Source organism: Thamnophis sirtalis, unplaced genomic scaffold (assembly GCF_051295495.1).
Source record: "Thamnophis sirtalis isolate CommonGarterSnake01/CBP01778 unplaced genomic scaffold, rThaSir2_p1.2 scaffold_3, whole genome shotgun sequence".
Taxonomy (NCBI): domain Eukaryota; kingdom Metazoa; phylum Chordata; class Lepidosauria; order Squamata; family Natricidae; genus Thamnophis; species Thamnophis sirtalis.
The window spans coordinates 25,822,639-25,836,762 of record NW_028261383.1 but is presented as its reverse complement, the minus strand read 5'-3'; the positions used below and the strand labels follow the sequence as shown (position 1 = coordinate 25,836,762).

Here is a 14,124-nt window from a genome sequence, read left to right as displayed (position 1 = left end):
CATATGTGCGTGACGGAACCCAGAAGTGCAGCTGGCAACGGCGCGTGCGCCCACAGATCATCCTCTGCAGGCCACCTAGGTTTGCCATCACAGACCTAAGGAATCTTGTATACAAATGAAATCACCAGGAACTGAATTCAGTTTGGGGGAAGTTTTAACTTTTTATTTCGTGCCCGTAGGCTTTTGCACATTGAATGTAATAATCGGTAGTAACATTCCATTCTTTAGAGAAGTCCACCTGGCACGTTCTCAGTGGACGGTGAGCTGAATGGCAAAACGCTGGAATGAACAAATTAGAAAAAATGGGGTGGAAGGTTTGAGGAAAACTTCTTGAGATCATCCATTTCCATCCCACATCTGCTTTTTCTGCCTTCCATATATGTTGGACTTTGACTTCTAGAATTCTCAGCAGCCTAAATTGCCAGGTTATTCAATCCTTCCTTGCGAAGAGAGCAACTCTGAAGGCCGCTGTAGGAAGACAGCCTAGTAGCAAGTCTCAATGAGTTTGAAGAGACGTCCTCTCCGATCAATGGCCGAATTGTGGTCTTTTCCTTTCTCCTCCTTCCCAAATGGGCTGAAATCCTGCTGTCGGGGCCACTGCCCCGAATTCTCAGAATTGAAGTCCAACACATCTGGAAGATGTTCTGGGGAAGATCTAGCAAGGTGGGATGACCTGCCCCGCTATATTGTTTCAGATTTTGTAAGGTGACCTTAGGAGTCACACATGTGACAGCAGAAACATCTGGAGCTCTTTGAGGTCACTGCTGGAATTTCCTTATCTCTCCACACTGCCCTTGGATATTCCACCAAGCCAAGCCACCGCCCTGCGAATTTCGCTGGGCCCAAGGCTGTCACCACTGACCCACAGTGTCCTCACACAGAGGGTGAGGATTCACTCCACCGCCTGCCCCGTGGCCTCTTCTGATGGGGTGGCATCCTTACAAGGTCCCTCGTTCTCTGGAACGGGAGTTAGCTGGGAAGGCTTGTGTGGGTACGGCCACCTGTGCAATTTGAAGGAAGGCTGTGGGCGGGGCCTGTGTGGGGAAAGCTGGCCAGTCCCAGGAGGAGGGCGGGATGTGTCCAGGAGAGAGAGGATATCGTGGTGCAGACGCTCAAGTGCTATGTCTTTGGGGAGCCGACCCGTATGGTTGCGGAGGTTCTGCTTGGCGCCGTGTTGCAGAAGAAGACTTGCTGCTTGATAGCTTCCCTCCCGGGCAGCCAGGAATAGAGGGGTCTGGGCCTGCAGACAGAATGAAATGGGACAAAGAAGAATTACGGGTGCCATGAAAGCAGGTTTCCAGTACGAGCCGAGGTGGCGCAGTGGTTAGGGTGCAGTACTGCAGGCCACTTTAGCTGACTGTGATCTGCAGTTCAGCGGTTCAAATCTCACCGGCTCAAGGTCGACTCAGCCTTCCATCCTTCCGAGGTGGGTGAAATGAGGACCCGGACTGTGGGGGCAAGTTGCTGACTCAATTTGCTAAAAAAATTCTAAACCGCTTAGAGAGGGCGGAAAGCCCTATGAAGTGGTATATAAGTCTCATAAATAAATTTGAGAGGTTGCCATGAAGAGGAGGGAGTTAAATTATTCTCCAAAGCACCAGAGGGCAGGGCAAGAAACAATGGATGGAAACTAATCAAGGAGAGAAGCAACTGGGAATTAAAGAGAAACTTAGTAATTAGGACAATTAACCAGTGGAACAGCTTTGCCTTCAGAAGTTGTAGGTGCTTCATCACTGGAGGTTTTTAAGATGGACAGCCACTTGTCTGAAAGGGTATAGGGCTGTGATGGCAAACCTATGGCACACGTGCCACAGGTGGCATGCAGAGCCATTTGTCCAGGCACATGAGGCGTTACCCTGTCAGCTGGCCAGCGCGCATGCGTGCGCTGGCCAGCTGACTTTGGCCTTCTTTTGAGGCCATTTTTCGCCCTCCGGAGCATGAAAAACTCGCCCTACAAGCAAACCAGAAGTTTGGGAACATAACTCTGGTTTGCTCATAGAGCCGGTTTTAGCCCTCCGGAGCTGTCAGGAGGCTTCCCTGAAGGCTCTGGAGGGCAAAAAACGATCTTACGAGCAAACTGGAAGTCTGTTCCCAAACTTCTGGTTTGCCCATAGGGCTGGTTGTTCGCGCTCCGGAGGCTTCAGGGAAGCTCCTGAAGCTTCCGGAGGGCCTCCAGGGGGGGGCAGATGAAGCTGTTTTCGCCCTCCCTGGGCTCCTATAAAGCCTCTGAAGCCTGGGGAGGGCAAAAAAAGCACACCCAAAATAGAGGGGGGGGAGTGCTGGTCGTGCGTGTATGAGTGCTGGGATCATGCGCATGGCATTATGGGTGTGGCAGGCCCTCGCATGACCCCCTGCGCTCCCCCCACTTTTGGCATGTGAGCCACAAAAGGTTCGCCATCACCTGTGAGCCGAGGTGGCGCAGTGGTTAAATGCAGCACTGCAGGCTACTTCAGCTGACTGTAGTTCTCCAGTTCGGCTGTTCAAATCTCACCGGCTCAAGGTTGACTCAGCCTTCCATCCTTCCGAGGTGGGTAAAATGAGGACCCGGATTGTTAGTGGGGGCAATATGCTGACTCTGTAAACCGCTTAGAGAGGGCTGAAAGCCCTATGAAGCGGTATATAAGTCTAACTGCTATTGCTATTGCTATTGTATAGGGTCTCCTGCTTGAGCTGGGTTGGACTAGAAGACCTCCAAGGCCAGCTCCATTCCGATTGATTGATTGATTAATTGATTGAAGCGCTCTATTCCCAGGCATGGTTTATTCAATGATTGCAGTTAGATGAGGGGACTGCACAACCCACATAAAGCCCCCAATAATGTACTTAATACATCAACAATGTATAAATTAATGATGTAATGATGACATCTTTTTCTCTCCTATAAGGGATTCTTTCAGCCTAACCATCAGAAGGGAGGTCAAGGAACAATGGTTGGAAACCAAATAAAGAGAGAAGCAATCTGAAATTAAGGAGAAATTTCCTAATAGGACAATTAACCAGTGAAACGGCTTTGCCTTCAGAGATTGTGGGCACTCCATCACTGGAGGTTTTTAAGAAGAGCCTGGACAGTCACTTATCTGAAATGGTAGTGAGTCCCTTGCTTGAGTGGGGTTGGACTAGAAGACCTCCAAGGTCTCTTCCAGCTCTGTTCTATTCTTCTTCTAAGTAAGAGAGGCCTATATGATCTGGGACCACATCCTTGATTACCAAACCCAACTGCAATAGTCCAGGTTAGGAATAAATGGATTTTTGAATTATGATGCACTCGCTGTCACTCAAGTTCAAGCAATTTTATTGCATGGCGTTTTTGCTTAAACGTCGTCAATACAGGTAGTCCTCGACTTACGGACACGGTGGAGCTCAAAATGTGTGTTGCTAAGCGAGACAGGTGTTAAGCGAGCAAAGGAACATTACCTGATTATCTAGAATGTCCTTCTCAGCTCCGTTGCTCAGCAGAATGAGGGCGGCCCGGACGTTGTTGACGGCGGCAGCCCAGTGGAGAGCGCTCTTCCCTGCGAGGCAGGAGAAATCCAGGCATGAAGCAAAGAATTTGTGTCTAGGATGGTGGATGGGAAACTGGACTTGATTCACCCAAAGGTGCTTTTTTTCCAAGAGGCAACTGGACTTTCTGGTTTTTCTTAGAAGGCGTTTTGCTTTTCATCCAAGAAGCTTCTTCAGCTGTGAATGGATGGTGGGGAAATGAAAGGACTTATACCCCTTTCAGACAGCTGGTCATTTGCATCCTTTAAAGAGTCATTGAGGTCACCTGGAGGCTTATCTGTGTCATCCAGGTCCCCGCAATGACTCGCTAAAAGGATGCAAATGACCAGCTGTCTGCAAGGAATATAAATTCCTCCATTACCATCCAGTCAGAGCTGAAGAAGCTTCTTGGATGAGCAGTGAAACATCTTCAAAAGTAAAAACAGAAAGTCCAGTTGCCTCTTGAAAAAACACTTTTGGGGACAAATGCGACCTGGATGACTGAGAATCTCCTTAGACATTGGACTTGATTCAATAATGGTGGGCCAACCATCTCTGAATTTTTCCTTCTACTACTTTGAGAAATTCTGAGAAAGATTAGAATCCTGTCCTGGATTCTAATGTAGAACAAGTAGATAATGGAAAATGGTGCCCGCCCACCCCCCAGACTGACCCTTCTCAACCTGGTCTCCCAAGAGAGGTTGGCATTCAAAGATCACAGCTCCTAGCCAAGCATATCTGTTGGCTAGACCTTCAACCTGGCACATTCCAGATGGCTCTGGCTTCAAAATGTCCCCATGTTAGGTTAACTATACTTTCAGACTACAAATTGGCAGAAGCAGGGGTGGGCTTCTCTGCTCAGTTGCTGGGTAGGTGTGACCATGGTGGGCATGGCCTAATTAGTCTCCTGCAGCACTGCGGAAGGGAGGAGGAGGTGGTTTTCACCTTCCCCAGGCTCCGGAAGGTTTCCTCGAGCTTCTGGGAGGGCGAAAACTGTCTTACCTCAGTAGGAAATCTAAGATCCTTGACTCGTTCATTGCTTAAATAACACTACTGCATCAATAGGATTCAGTTATTCAATAGCTTTCATTGTCAAGAGCAAATTCTCCAATTAGAGCACACTCCAGATGTGTTAGATTTCCACTCCTAGAATTCCCCATAAAATGCATTACTTACTGAGAATTCTGGGAATCGAAGTCCGCACACTGGAGGACATGTAAATGGAAGAATATTGAATCTGATTGAATAAACTTCTTCTTGTATAATGTTTTACCTCCACACAAGGAGGCAGATTTTCTTGGTAGTAGCCTCCATATTATACCTCCCTCAAAGGTGTGTTTAACACCTACTCCCTGATATCTAGGAAGGTCTTTAAACAGTCTTATTTCAATGGACTTCTGTATCCTATAGTGATTAATTAGAGGAACTTATGTGTTGTGTCATGAAGTTTGTTTTTATAAATTGTTAGAACATTCTGGATTGTTTTGCTCATGTGTTCTTTCCAGCATCGGCCAAATGAGTTGGTTTATCAATGCTGTGAATAGGTGGTTATAGAGCACTTCCTCCCTGAGGAGTGTGTTGGACTACAAGACATCCAAAGTCGCTTCCAACTCTGTTATTATGTATTATGAATGTATGTATAGATAGATAGAGATATAGAGATATAGATATAGATATATCTTTAGATAGCTAGATAGATAGATAGATAGATAGATAGATAGATAGATAGATAGATAGATAGATATAGATAGTTATAGATAGATAGATAGATGATAGATAGATAGATAGATAGATAGATAGATGATAGATAGATAGATAGATAGATAGATAGATAGATAGATAGATAATAGAGATAGAGATAGATAGATATAGATAGATAGACAGAGATAGATAGATGATAGATAGATAGATAGAGATAGATAGATAGAGAGAGAGAGAGAGATAGATAGATAGATATAGACATACAGACAGATAGATAGATAGATAGATAGATAGATGGATGGATGGATAGATAGATAGATAGATAGATAGATAGATAGATAGATAGATAGATAGACAGAAAGATAGATGATAGATAGATAGATAGATAGATAGAGATAGAGAGATAGAGAGAGATAAATAGATAGATATAGATAAATAGATAGATAGAGATAGATAGATATAGAGATAGATAGACAGATGATAGATAGATGATAGATAGATAGATAGATAGATAGATAGATAGATAGATGATAGATAGATAGATAGATAGATAGATAGATAGATAGATAGATAGATAGATAGATAGATAGATAGATATAGAGATAGAGGGATGGATGGATGGAGAGAGATAGATAGAGATAGATAGATAGATAGAGAGAGAGAGAGAGAGAGAGAGAGAGAGAGAGAGAGATAATGTACAACCATTAAATCTCATTCTGTCTTCTGGGGCAGAAAATAAAACCCATCTCTTGTCTATGTAACACCCACTCTGATAATTTTGAAGGTTGCTGTCTTTGAACGTGGAACCTAACAGACCTTCAAGAGAGAAGAGAAAGACAATCACCATTCACTTCTGCCCAGGGTGGGCTGCTACGGGTTCACCCAGGTTTGGGAGAACCCATAGCCAACGTTATGGCCAGTTCAGAGAACCTCCAAATCCCATCTCTGGCTTGCGCCGCCCTACCCACCCCTCCCAGGAATCTCCACGTGGCCTGATGCGAAGTAAGTGCAGGGCCTTTGCGGAGGCTCGGGGAAGAAGACAAATGGACCTCCTGGAAGTTCCAAAGGCCGGAAACCACAGTTCCCTTGAAGAGTTGTCATTAACACTACCTCAGCTTATAACTCAGCCAGCATCTTGGAGCTACCCGCGAACCTCACCTCTCTTATCTATGGCATGGATGTCGGCGTGGTTGGCTACCAGCTCTTCTACCATATTTTCGACCCCGAGCCGTGTGGCGAGAATAAGAGGGGTGGTGCCATCGTCTGCCGAAGCATCCAGGTCTGTCTGTCTCTGCCGGAGAAGGATCTGATGGACGCAAGCGCAAAGAGCAAAATACAATGTTTGAGGGGTGAAGTTTTACTGCTAAATCACTTTACCTCATGAGGAGCTAATCTCAATTTTCAGCAAATTATTCACTTCGGCATTGATTCTATGTGGGAAATCAAATTACAGTTACCGTATTTTTCAGAGTATAAGATGCACCTTTTTCCCTCAAAAAAGAGGCTGAAAATCTGGGTGCGTCTTATACATCGAATACAGCATTTTTTGCCTCCCGAAGCCCCGCCCCTTCACTAAAATGGCCGTGCATAGCCTTATGGAGGCTTATCAGAGAGCTCCTGGGGGCTGGGGAGGACAGAAATGAACAAAAAAACGGGCCCTTTTTGCTCCCTCGGCCGCCCCCAGCAGCACTCTATAAGCCTCCATAAGGCTATGCATGCAATTTTCTTGACAAAAAAATGGGCCCGTTTTCGTGAAAAACGGGCTGTTTTTTGCTTGTTTTTGGACGCTATTAAGTCAGAAGTGGTGGTCACATGATCCTGGCATGTTGCAACTGTCATAAGTACATGCCAGTTGCCAAGCACTTGAATTTTGTTCAGGTGATGATGGAGAAGCTGTTGTAAATATGAAGACTAGTCATAAGTTATCAGAACTTCAGAATTAGGTCATAAGTACCTTTCGGGGGTACTTATGACCTGGCTCCCCCCCTTTTGGGGGTTCCACTACAATTTCAATCAGTCATTAAACAACTGACTATTAAGTCAAGAATTAAGGTGAAGGTAAAGATTCCCCTTGCACATAGGTGGTGGTGCTCATCTCTGTTTCAAAGCTGAAGAGCCAGCGCTGTTCGAAGACGTTTCCGTGGTCATTTGGCCGGCACGACTAAACGCCGAAGGCGCACAGAACACTTTTACCTTCCCACCAAAGGTGGTTCCTATTTTTCTACTTGCATTTTTACATGATTTTGAACTGGCAGAAGCTGGGACAAGTAACAGGAACTCACTCTGTTATGCGGCGCTAGGGATTCGAACCGCCAAACTGCCAACTTTTCTGATTGACATTCTCAGTGTCTTAGCCCCTGAGCTACCAGTGGTTCAATCAAGGACTAGCTATATATATAACAACAGAATCTGGAAGGCCTGACCAAGCGTTTTTCGGTTCTATTTATATTAATACTATTTTCTCTTTTTCTGACCTGGAATACCCCCAAAGCATCGGCTGCTATCGCGCTGTGCAAGGGGGTCCGTCCCCACTGGTCCCGAGCGTTAACATCGGCCCCAGCTGTCAGGAGTCTGCGGGTAGCATCTGCGCGAGAGTATCGAGCTGCTAAGTGAAGAGGCGTCTCTCCGAAGTTCTCCATTTGCTTGTCTGTCCAAGAACTCTCCACCTTCAACCCGGAAGAACAAGCCAAGGACATTGGTGGAGTCAGGCCACAAACTGGAAGCATAAAAAGCATACATGAAGCACACATGAAGATAGGATTGTCTACTTTAGCTCGGTTTGCAATCTTTAGCCAACTTTGAAAGGTTTTGGATAGAGAGCTTTCTCATTCTGGTCTCTCAATAGTAGTAACTGTGAATGGGATTTAATCACTTAAATAAGAGCCAGCAGTGGGCTGCAGCTGCCAAAAAAGCCAACACAGTTTTAAGCTACATTAACAGAGGGATAGAATCAAGATCACGTGAAGTGTTAATACCACTTTATAAGGCCTTGGTAAAGCCACACTTGGAATACTGCATCCAGTTTTGGTCACCATGATGTAAAAAAGATGTTGAGACTCTAGAAAGAGTGCAGAGAAGAGCAACAAAGATGATTAGGGGACTGAAGGCTAAAAGTTATGGAATTGGGTATATCTAGTTTAATGAAAAGAAGGACTGGAGATGACATGACAGCAGTGTTCCAATATTTGAGGGGCTGCCCCAAAGAAGAGGGAGTCAAGCTATTCTCCAAAGTACCTGAGGCTGGAACAAGAAGCAATGGGTGGAAATTAATCAAGGAGAGAAGCAACCTAGAAGTAAGGAGAAATTTCTGGACAGTGAGAATGATTAATCAGTGGAACCACTTGCCTCCATAAGTTGTGAATGCTCCAGCACTGGAAGTTTTTAAGAAGATGTTGGGAAGACATTTGTCTGAAATGCTATAGGGTTTCTGCCTGGGGAGGGGGTTGGACTAGAAGACCTCCAAGGTCCCCTCCAACTCTGTTAGTCTATTGATCTGATCTGATGTGAATCTCAATTGCGATCTCAATTGAAGTAGACCAGATCAGGAATTTGATTCTACTTTTATAGGATATAACAACAAATATGTGAATTTCCCTCTGCTACCTCTTATATTATTCTTTTCTTTCTCAACCGGCACACAGTTACAATGGTCACAGCTTCCCACATCATCACCAATTGTGATCTTCACTGCCAGCTTCCAATAAATCAAGTCAATGAGGAAACCAGCCACCACCTGATGTTGTGCTTACTGACTGCACATGATTCCTTAACAATCACAACCTAAACTCTCATTGTACACTGAAGATCGCATTTAAATTCATTGTACAAGGTGCAATGACAATAAAGCAAAGTAAAGTAAACTAAACAATACTTTTCCTTTCCAAAGAATTGTCTCTTACAGGTAATCCTCCACTTATGAACTCCCAATTTTTAATTGCTAGGTGAAACATTTGTTAAATGAGTTTTGCCCCATTTTACAACATTTTTTTTGCCACCGCTGTTAAGCGAATCAGTGCCATCGTTAAGTTAGTAACATAGTTATTTAAGCGAATCTGGCTTCCCCATTGATTTTGCTTGTCAGAAGTTTGCAAAAGATGTTTACGTGACCTCAGGACAATGCGAGTATGTAATAAATACGAGTCAGTTGCCAAATTTCTGATCAGATGACCATGGCAATGGCATTAAATCACTTTATTCAGTGTTGCAGTGTTGGTTTTCATCTTAATTTTTTCTTTTTAAAGCAAAATTATAAACATAAATTAAATAAACATTTAATTTCTTTACATTTAATCCTTATGAAAATGTTTCAGATTTGAAGATTTCTATTTTTCAATTTTGTTCATTGTTTGTTGTTAATTCATGTTTTATTCCAACAAAATACGGTCACTGTAGAAATAGGAAAAAGCAGGCTCCCGACAAGCAAAATCAATGGGTCAGAAGACAGATTCACTTAATGGCCACATGATTCACTTAACAACCACAGTGATTTGCTTAACAACAACAGGCAAAAAAGATCGTAAAATTGGGCCTGTCTCATTTAACAAACGCCTTGCTTAACAATAGAAGTTCTGTGGTTGTAAGTCAAGGACTACTCTGTTTCCCTGAAAATAAGACCTCCCTGGATAATAAGCCCAATGGGGCTTTTAAGCACATGGACTAAAATAAGCCCTCCCCAAAAATAAGCCCTTCCTGAAAATATTGCAACACAGCAGTAGCCATGAGGTGACCACGCTCACCGTCCCCTGCACCTCAAAAATAATAAGACCTCCCTGAAAATAAGGCCAAGTGCTTATTTCGGGGGTCAAAAGAAAATAAGACCCTGTCTTAATTTTCGGGGAAACACAGTCCCTGTATCCTTAACAAGGTGTTTCCATGTAAAACTCAGCCAAAATCCCTAAATTACAAACCACAATAATTTGTTTCACATGTGGCTCTAAGCCAAAATCTCATTCTATTATTATTTAGTCTGGGGAGTGAACAAAATCGTTTGCTAGTCTGGCTGTTTGAAGTATATATGCTTAGCAATTTGTTCTTGGAATCTATGCAATGCAATGGCTGCCAATTTCCTGAATTTTGCCACCAGAAACAAAAAACAACAAAATACAGTCTGAGATCCACCCATCATAAATACTCACAAAGAAACAAACCCAATGCCTCCTAGGCAAGTACAACATGATCTGATCTCATCTAACTAAGTGGTCCTGTTTTATAGATCTTACTCCTGTTCGGTGTACTGTATTGTAAATACAAAGAAAATAATTCAAATGTACACCCGATTTGGGTTTTTGGAGGAGGAAGCAAATGGATGTTCTTCTTCCTTGGCTACTAAACAGGACAATGAAAAATGTAGCTTGATTTGTATAAAATCGTAGCCGAAATGCTGGCTTGTTACCACACCATCAGCAAAAGCTGGGACAACATTTGGCATGCTGCTTATTCACTCAGGTTGCACAATTCTACCTTTGGTTCCTGAATTCCCTGGGTTTGCCCAGTAGGTTTTGGATCACAAAGGGATTAGAACAGTGTCAACCACCAAATCTTGTTTCAACCGGAAATCTTTCTCCTAGGTATAATATGTACTAACTGCGGCACGCATAACTTATGCACAATATTGGAAAAAAGAAAATACACCATCTAGATATAATCAAAAAAGTGTTGGCCTGTGCGGAAGCAGATAGGCTCACTCTTGAACTTAAAAATAAAGGGGAATCAGAATACTTTGAAGTCTGGAGCAGATTTTATGACTGGTATAAGACAAGGTGACAAGACTGGAACAAACTGCGTATATTGTGATTGGACAGAAGGATGGACAATGTATTAAGTAGGCTAATTGTTAATGGTTGAGATTAGCTGTATATAATGTGAATGTATGGTCACTTCGACTTCGTGGTACTGCATTGTTTTAAATGTAAAAATAATAAAAAATATATTGGGGGAAAAAAGAACAGTGTCAACCAACCAACCAACCAACCAACCAACCAATCAATCAATCAATCAGAATAGAGCTGAAAGGGACCTTGGAGGTCTTCTAGTCCAGCGTCCTGCTCAAGCAAGAGGCCCTATACCATTTCAGACTGGTGACTGTCCAGTCTTTTTAAAATCTCCAGTGAGGCTGCAGCTACAAGTTCTGGCATCAAATTATTCCACTGTTTAATTGTCCTCACTGTTGGGAAGTTCCTCCTTAATTCCAGGTTGCTTCTCTCCTTGACAATGTCTCCACCTTGACAATTTTGAGATGTATGGACTTCAACTCCCAGAATTCTCCAGTCAGAAAGTTCCTTGATTGGGGTTTTGGTTATTTCTTGGATTGTTGAACTAGCAAACAAGCCAACAGCAAACAGCCCAACCAAAGAACCTCCAACACCACTCCCACAAAGACTAACAGGACAAGACACTAGAACAGGGGTGTCAAACTCGCATCGTCATGTGGTGTCACATGATATATCGGGACTTTCCCACACTTTGCAAAACCTGGCGGGGGCGGGTTTACGTGATGCATCCAGCCCGTAGGCTGCGAGTTTGACAGCCCTGCCCTAGAATATAAACGGAGAGCAAGACCCATTCCTTGCAAGCACTGATGATGTTACTTAGTTTGGTTAATGAAACGTCTGCAAGAAAACAACCAAGCTCAGAGAGCATCAAGGATTTCTCATGTCAACTCCTGGGCTATAAGAATTCTCCATTATTAATTAGCTTTCTTCTTTTACCTGGCTCTTGATTTCTGGCTGCTTTTGGCCTGGTATCCTTTCCCAGGTTTGGGACCGCGATGTTCCCCAACATCTGTGTCTTTGGTTTCACGTGGCCTTGATCAGAGATCGGGACGGGATCAAGATCCTCCTGCACAGAAGAGGTGATTGTAAAGAAAATCCCCCCAAAAATATCTGTGGAATGGACGTTTCCCACGTCCTCTTCATCCAGCATAAATACCTGTATATCTTTGGGGTTCAAAGTCCCATCAAATTGAGGGTTGGAGAAGATATCATGATCTTCTGCAAATTCAGTACTGAGTTTTGTTGGCCTGTGTTTGCAAGGAGAGCAAAAGAAATTGAGAAGAAGAAAGATTATTATTTTATGAAGGACAGCATGGTCTTCAGATAGCAGAGCAGTTGCCTTGAGCAACAGAAGATGATGGGTGCCCCCCGCCCAAAGCAGAAAAATTGTTCTCCACATCTTGGGATTGCCACGGACCCCTTAAATTTGCTCACTGTCTGCAGATGTAATGCAGAAAGTTGGAAGAAAAATTCTAATTTTTCAGTCAGCTTTTATCAATGAAATGGGATCAGTACAGTGGTGGGATTTTTTTTTTTTTACTACCGGTTCTGTGGGCATGGCATGGCTTGGCGGGTGTGGCTTGGTGGGTTCCACCACAAAACTGCGGACGACAAAATCGTGCTCGATGAAAGCGCGTACGTGACATCATCACAGCGCGACGAAAACATAGCGCTGTGATCAATAAATGTAAAAATAAAGCGAAAACCTTACCCTAACCCCCCCCAAACCTAACCCTAAACCTAAACCTAAACCTAACCCTTAACCTAACCCTAAATCTAACCCTAACCCTAACCCTTAACCTAACACTAAACCTAACACTAACCCTTAACCTAACGTTAAACGTAACCCTAACGCTCTAAACCTAACCCTAACCCTTAACCTAACCCTAACCCTAACCCTTACCTTTATGTGAATCGGCTTGCTTTAATTTTATTTTTATTTCAATTTTTAATTTTTTTCGTCGCGCTGTGATGACGTCAAATGCGCGCTTTCGTCGAGCGCGCTTTTGTGGACCGCGGTTTTGACGGGTCACGGGCTTGGTGGGCATGGTAGGGGAAGGATACTGCAAAATCTCCATTCCCTCCCGATCAACTGGGACTCAGGAGGCAGAGAATAGATGGGGGCGGGGCCAGTCAGAGGTGGTATTTATCAGTTCTCCGAACTACTCCAATTTTCTGCTACTGGTTCTCCAGAACTGGTCAGAACCTGCTGAATACCACCTCTGGACCAGTACCATTTCCTCAACTTTAGCTACTTTAAGGCATGTGGATTTCAACTCAGCATGTTGGCTGGGGAATTCTGGGAGTTGAAGTCCATATGTCTTAAAGTAGCCAAGATTGAGAAATATTGGATTAGAAGATTTGAAACCATCTTAATTTAGGCCAAAACATCTTCTTCATCCACATCAGTACTCTCTTTTGGCTTCTAACAGTAAAAGCTCTTTCCATGATAGTCGCTGGAGAGTTTTCAAGTGGAAGCTGCTCAGATCTGAACTAGGGAAATTTTTTAGAGCACCTTTGATGACTCTTCCACTTTTTTTCCACCTTAAAAAAAGTAGAAATACAAACTTGTAAACAAAGCCTGCAAGAGAGACTTCATCAGCCCTCGAGTTTTACAAAAAATATGTTTGAAATTAGGTGTCTAATTCCTTCCTCCCAAGGGGAAAAAATCACTTTCTTCTTTAAATACCAGAAATATTAAGTCATTAGCTGCATTTTTATTTTTGCCATTATTACATAAATGGCTTGGGTTCTGCCTTCCCCAGAGAGATGTTTTCCTGATGATATTAACCAGGCTTTCTATAGGACTTAAAGAGTCCAAACATGCGGGGTGGCTGTGATTTGGGAGTCAAACTGCAAATTCTGGTTAATTTTAAATGGAAAAAAGCACCTTTTCTCCATTTAGGAGGCTACCCAGCCTCCTAAATGGAGTAGAAACATTGGAAGTAAATGTATTTATGTTTGATCTTCAAAAAAAGAAAGGTTAATTCTTGAATGGACCACCAAAAAGAAATTGCAATCTGTGGCAATGTTTTAAGAAATCCACAAGGGGGCAATATAGACTTAGAATAACTATTGTCACTTTGAATGTACATCGATTGGCATACATTAAAAAGAAATTTTGTTGCATACAGCTCTCAAAGAGTCTCCACCTGTCATGTACACTAACTAA

The 14,124-nt window shown here is 43.3% G+C and overlaps 1 protein-coding gene across 1 annotated transcript in view; it reads right to left on the bottom strand.

Annotated features, from left to right (window-relative positions):
* Positions 1-147: 147 nt before the first annotated feature.
* Positions 148-14,124, bottom strand: part of NOTCH4 (notch receptor 4) — a 59,845-nt gene continuing 45,868 nt past the window's right edge. Inside the window, exons 21-26 of the mRNA XM_087711741.1 lie at positions 12,109-12,199; positions 11,889-12,018; positions 7,656-7,897; positions 6,340-6,487; positions 3,415-3,512; positions 148-1,240 (exon numbers count right to left, since the gene is read on the bottom strand). Of these exons, the coding sequence (XP_087567867.1) occupies positions 893-1,240; positions 3,415-3,512; positions 6,340-6,487; positions 7,656-7,897; positions 11,889-12,018; positions 12,109-12,199 (1,057 nt within the window). The 3' untranslated portion in view covers positions 148-892. The remainder of the gene's footprint in view (positions 1,241-3,414; positions 3,513-6,339; positions 6,488-7,655; positions 7,898-11,888; positions 12,019-12,108; positions 12,200-14,124) is intronic.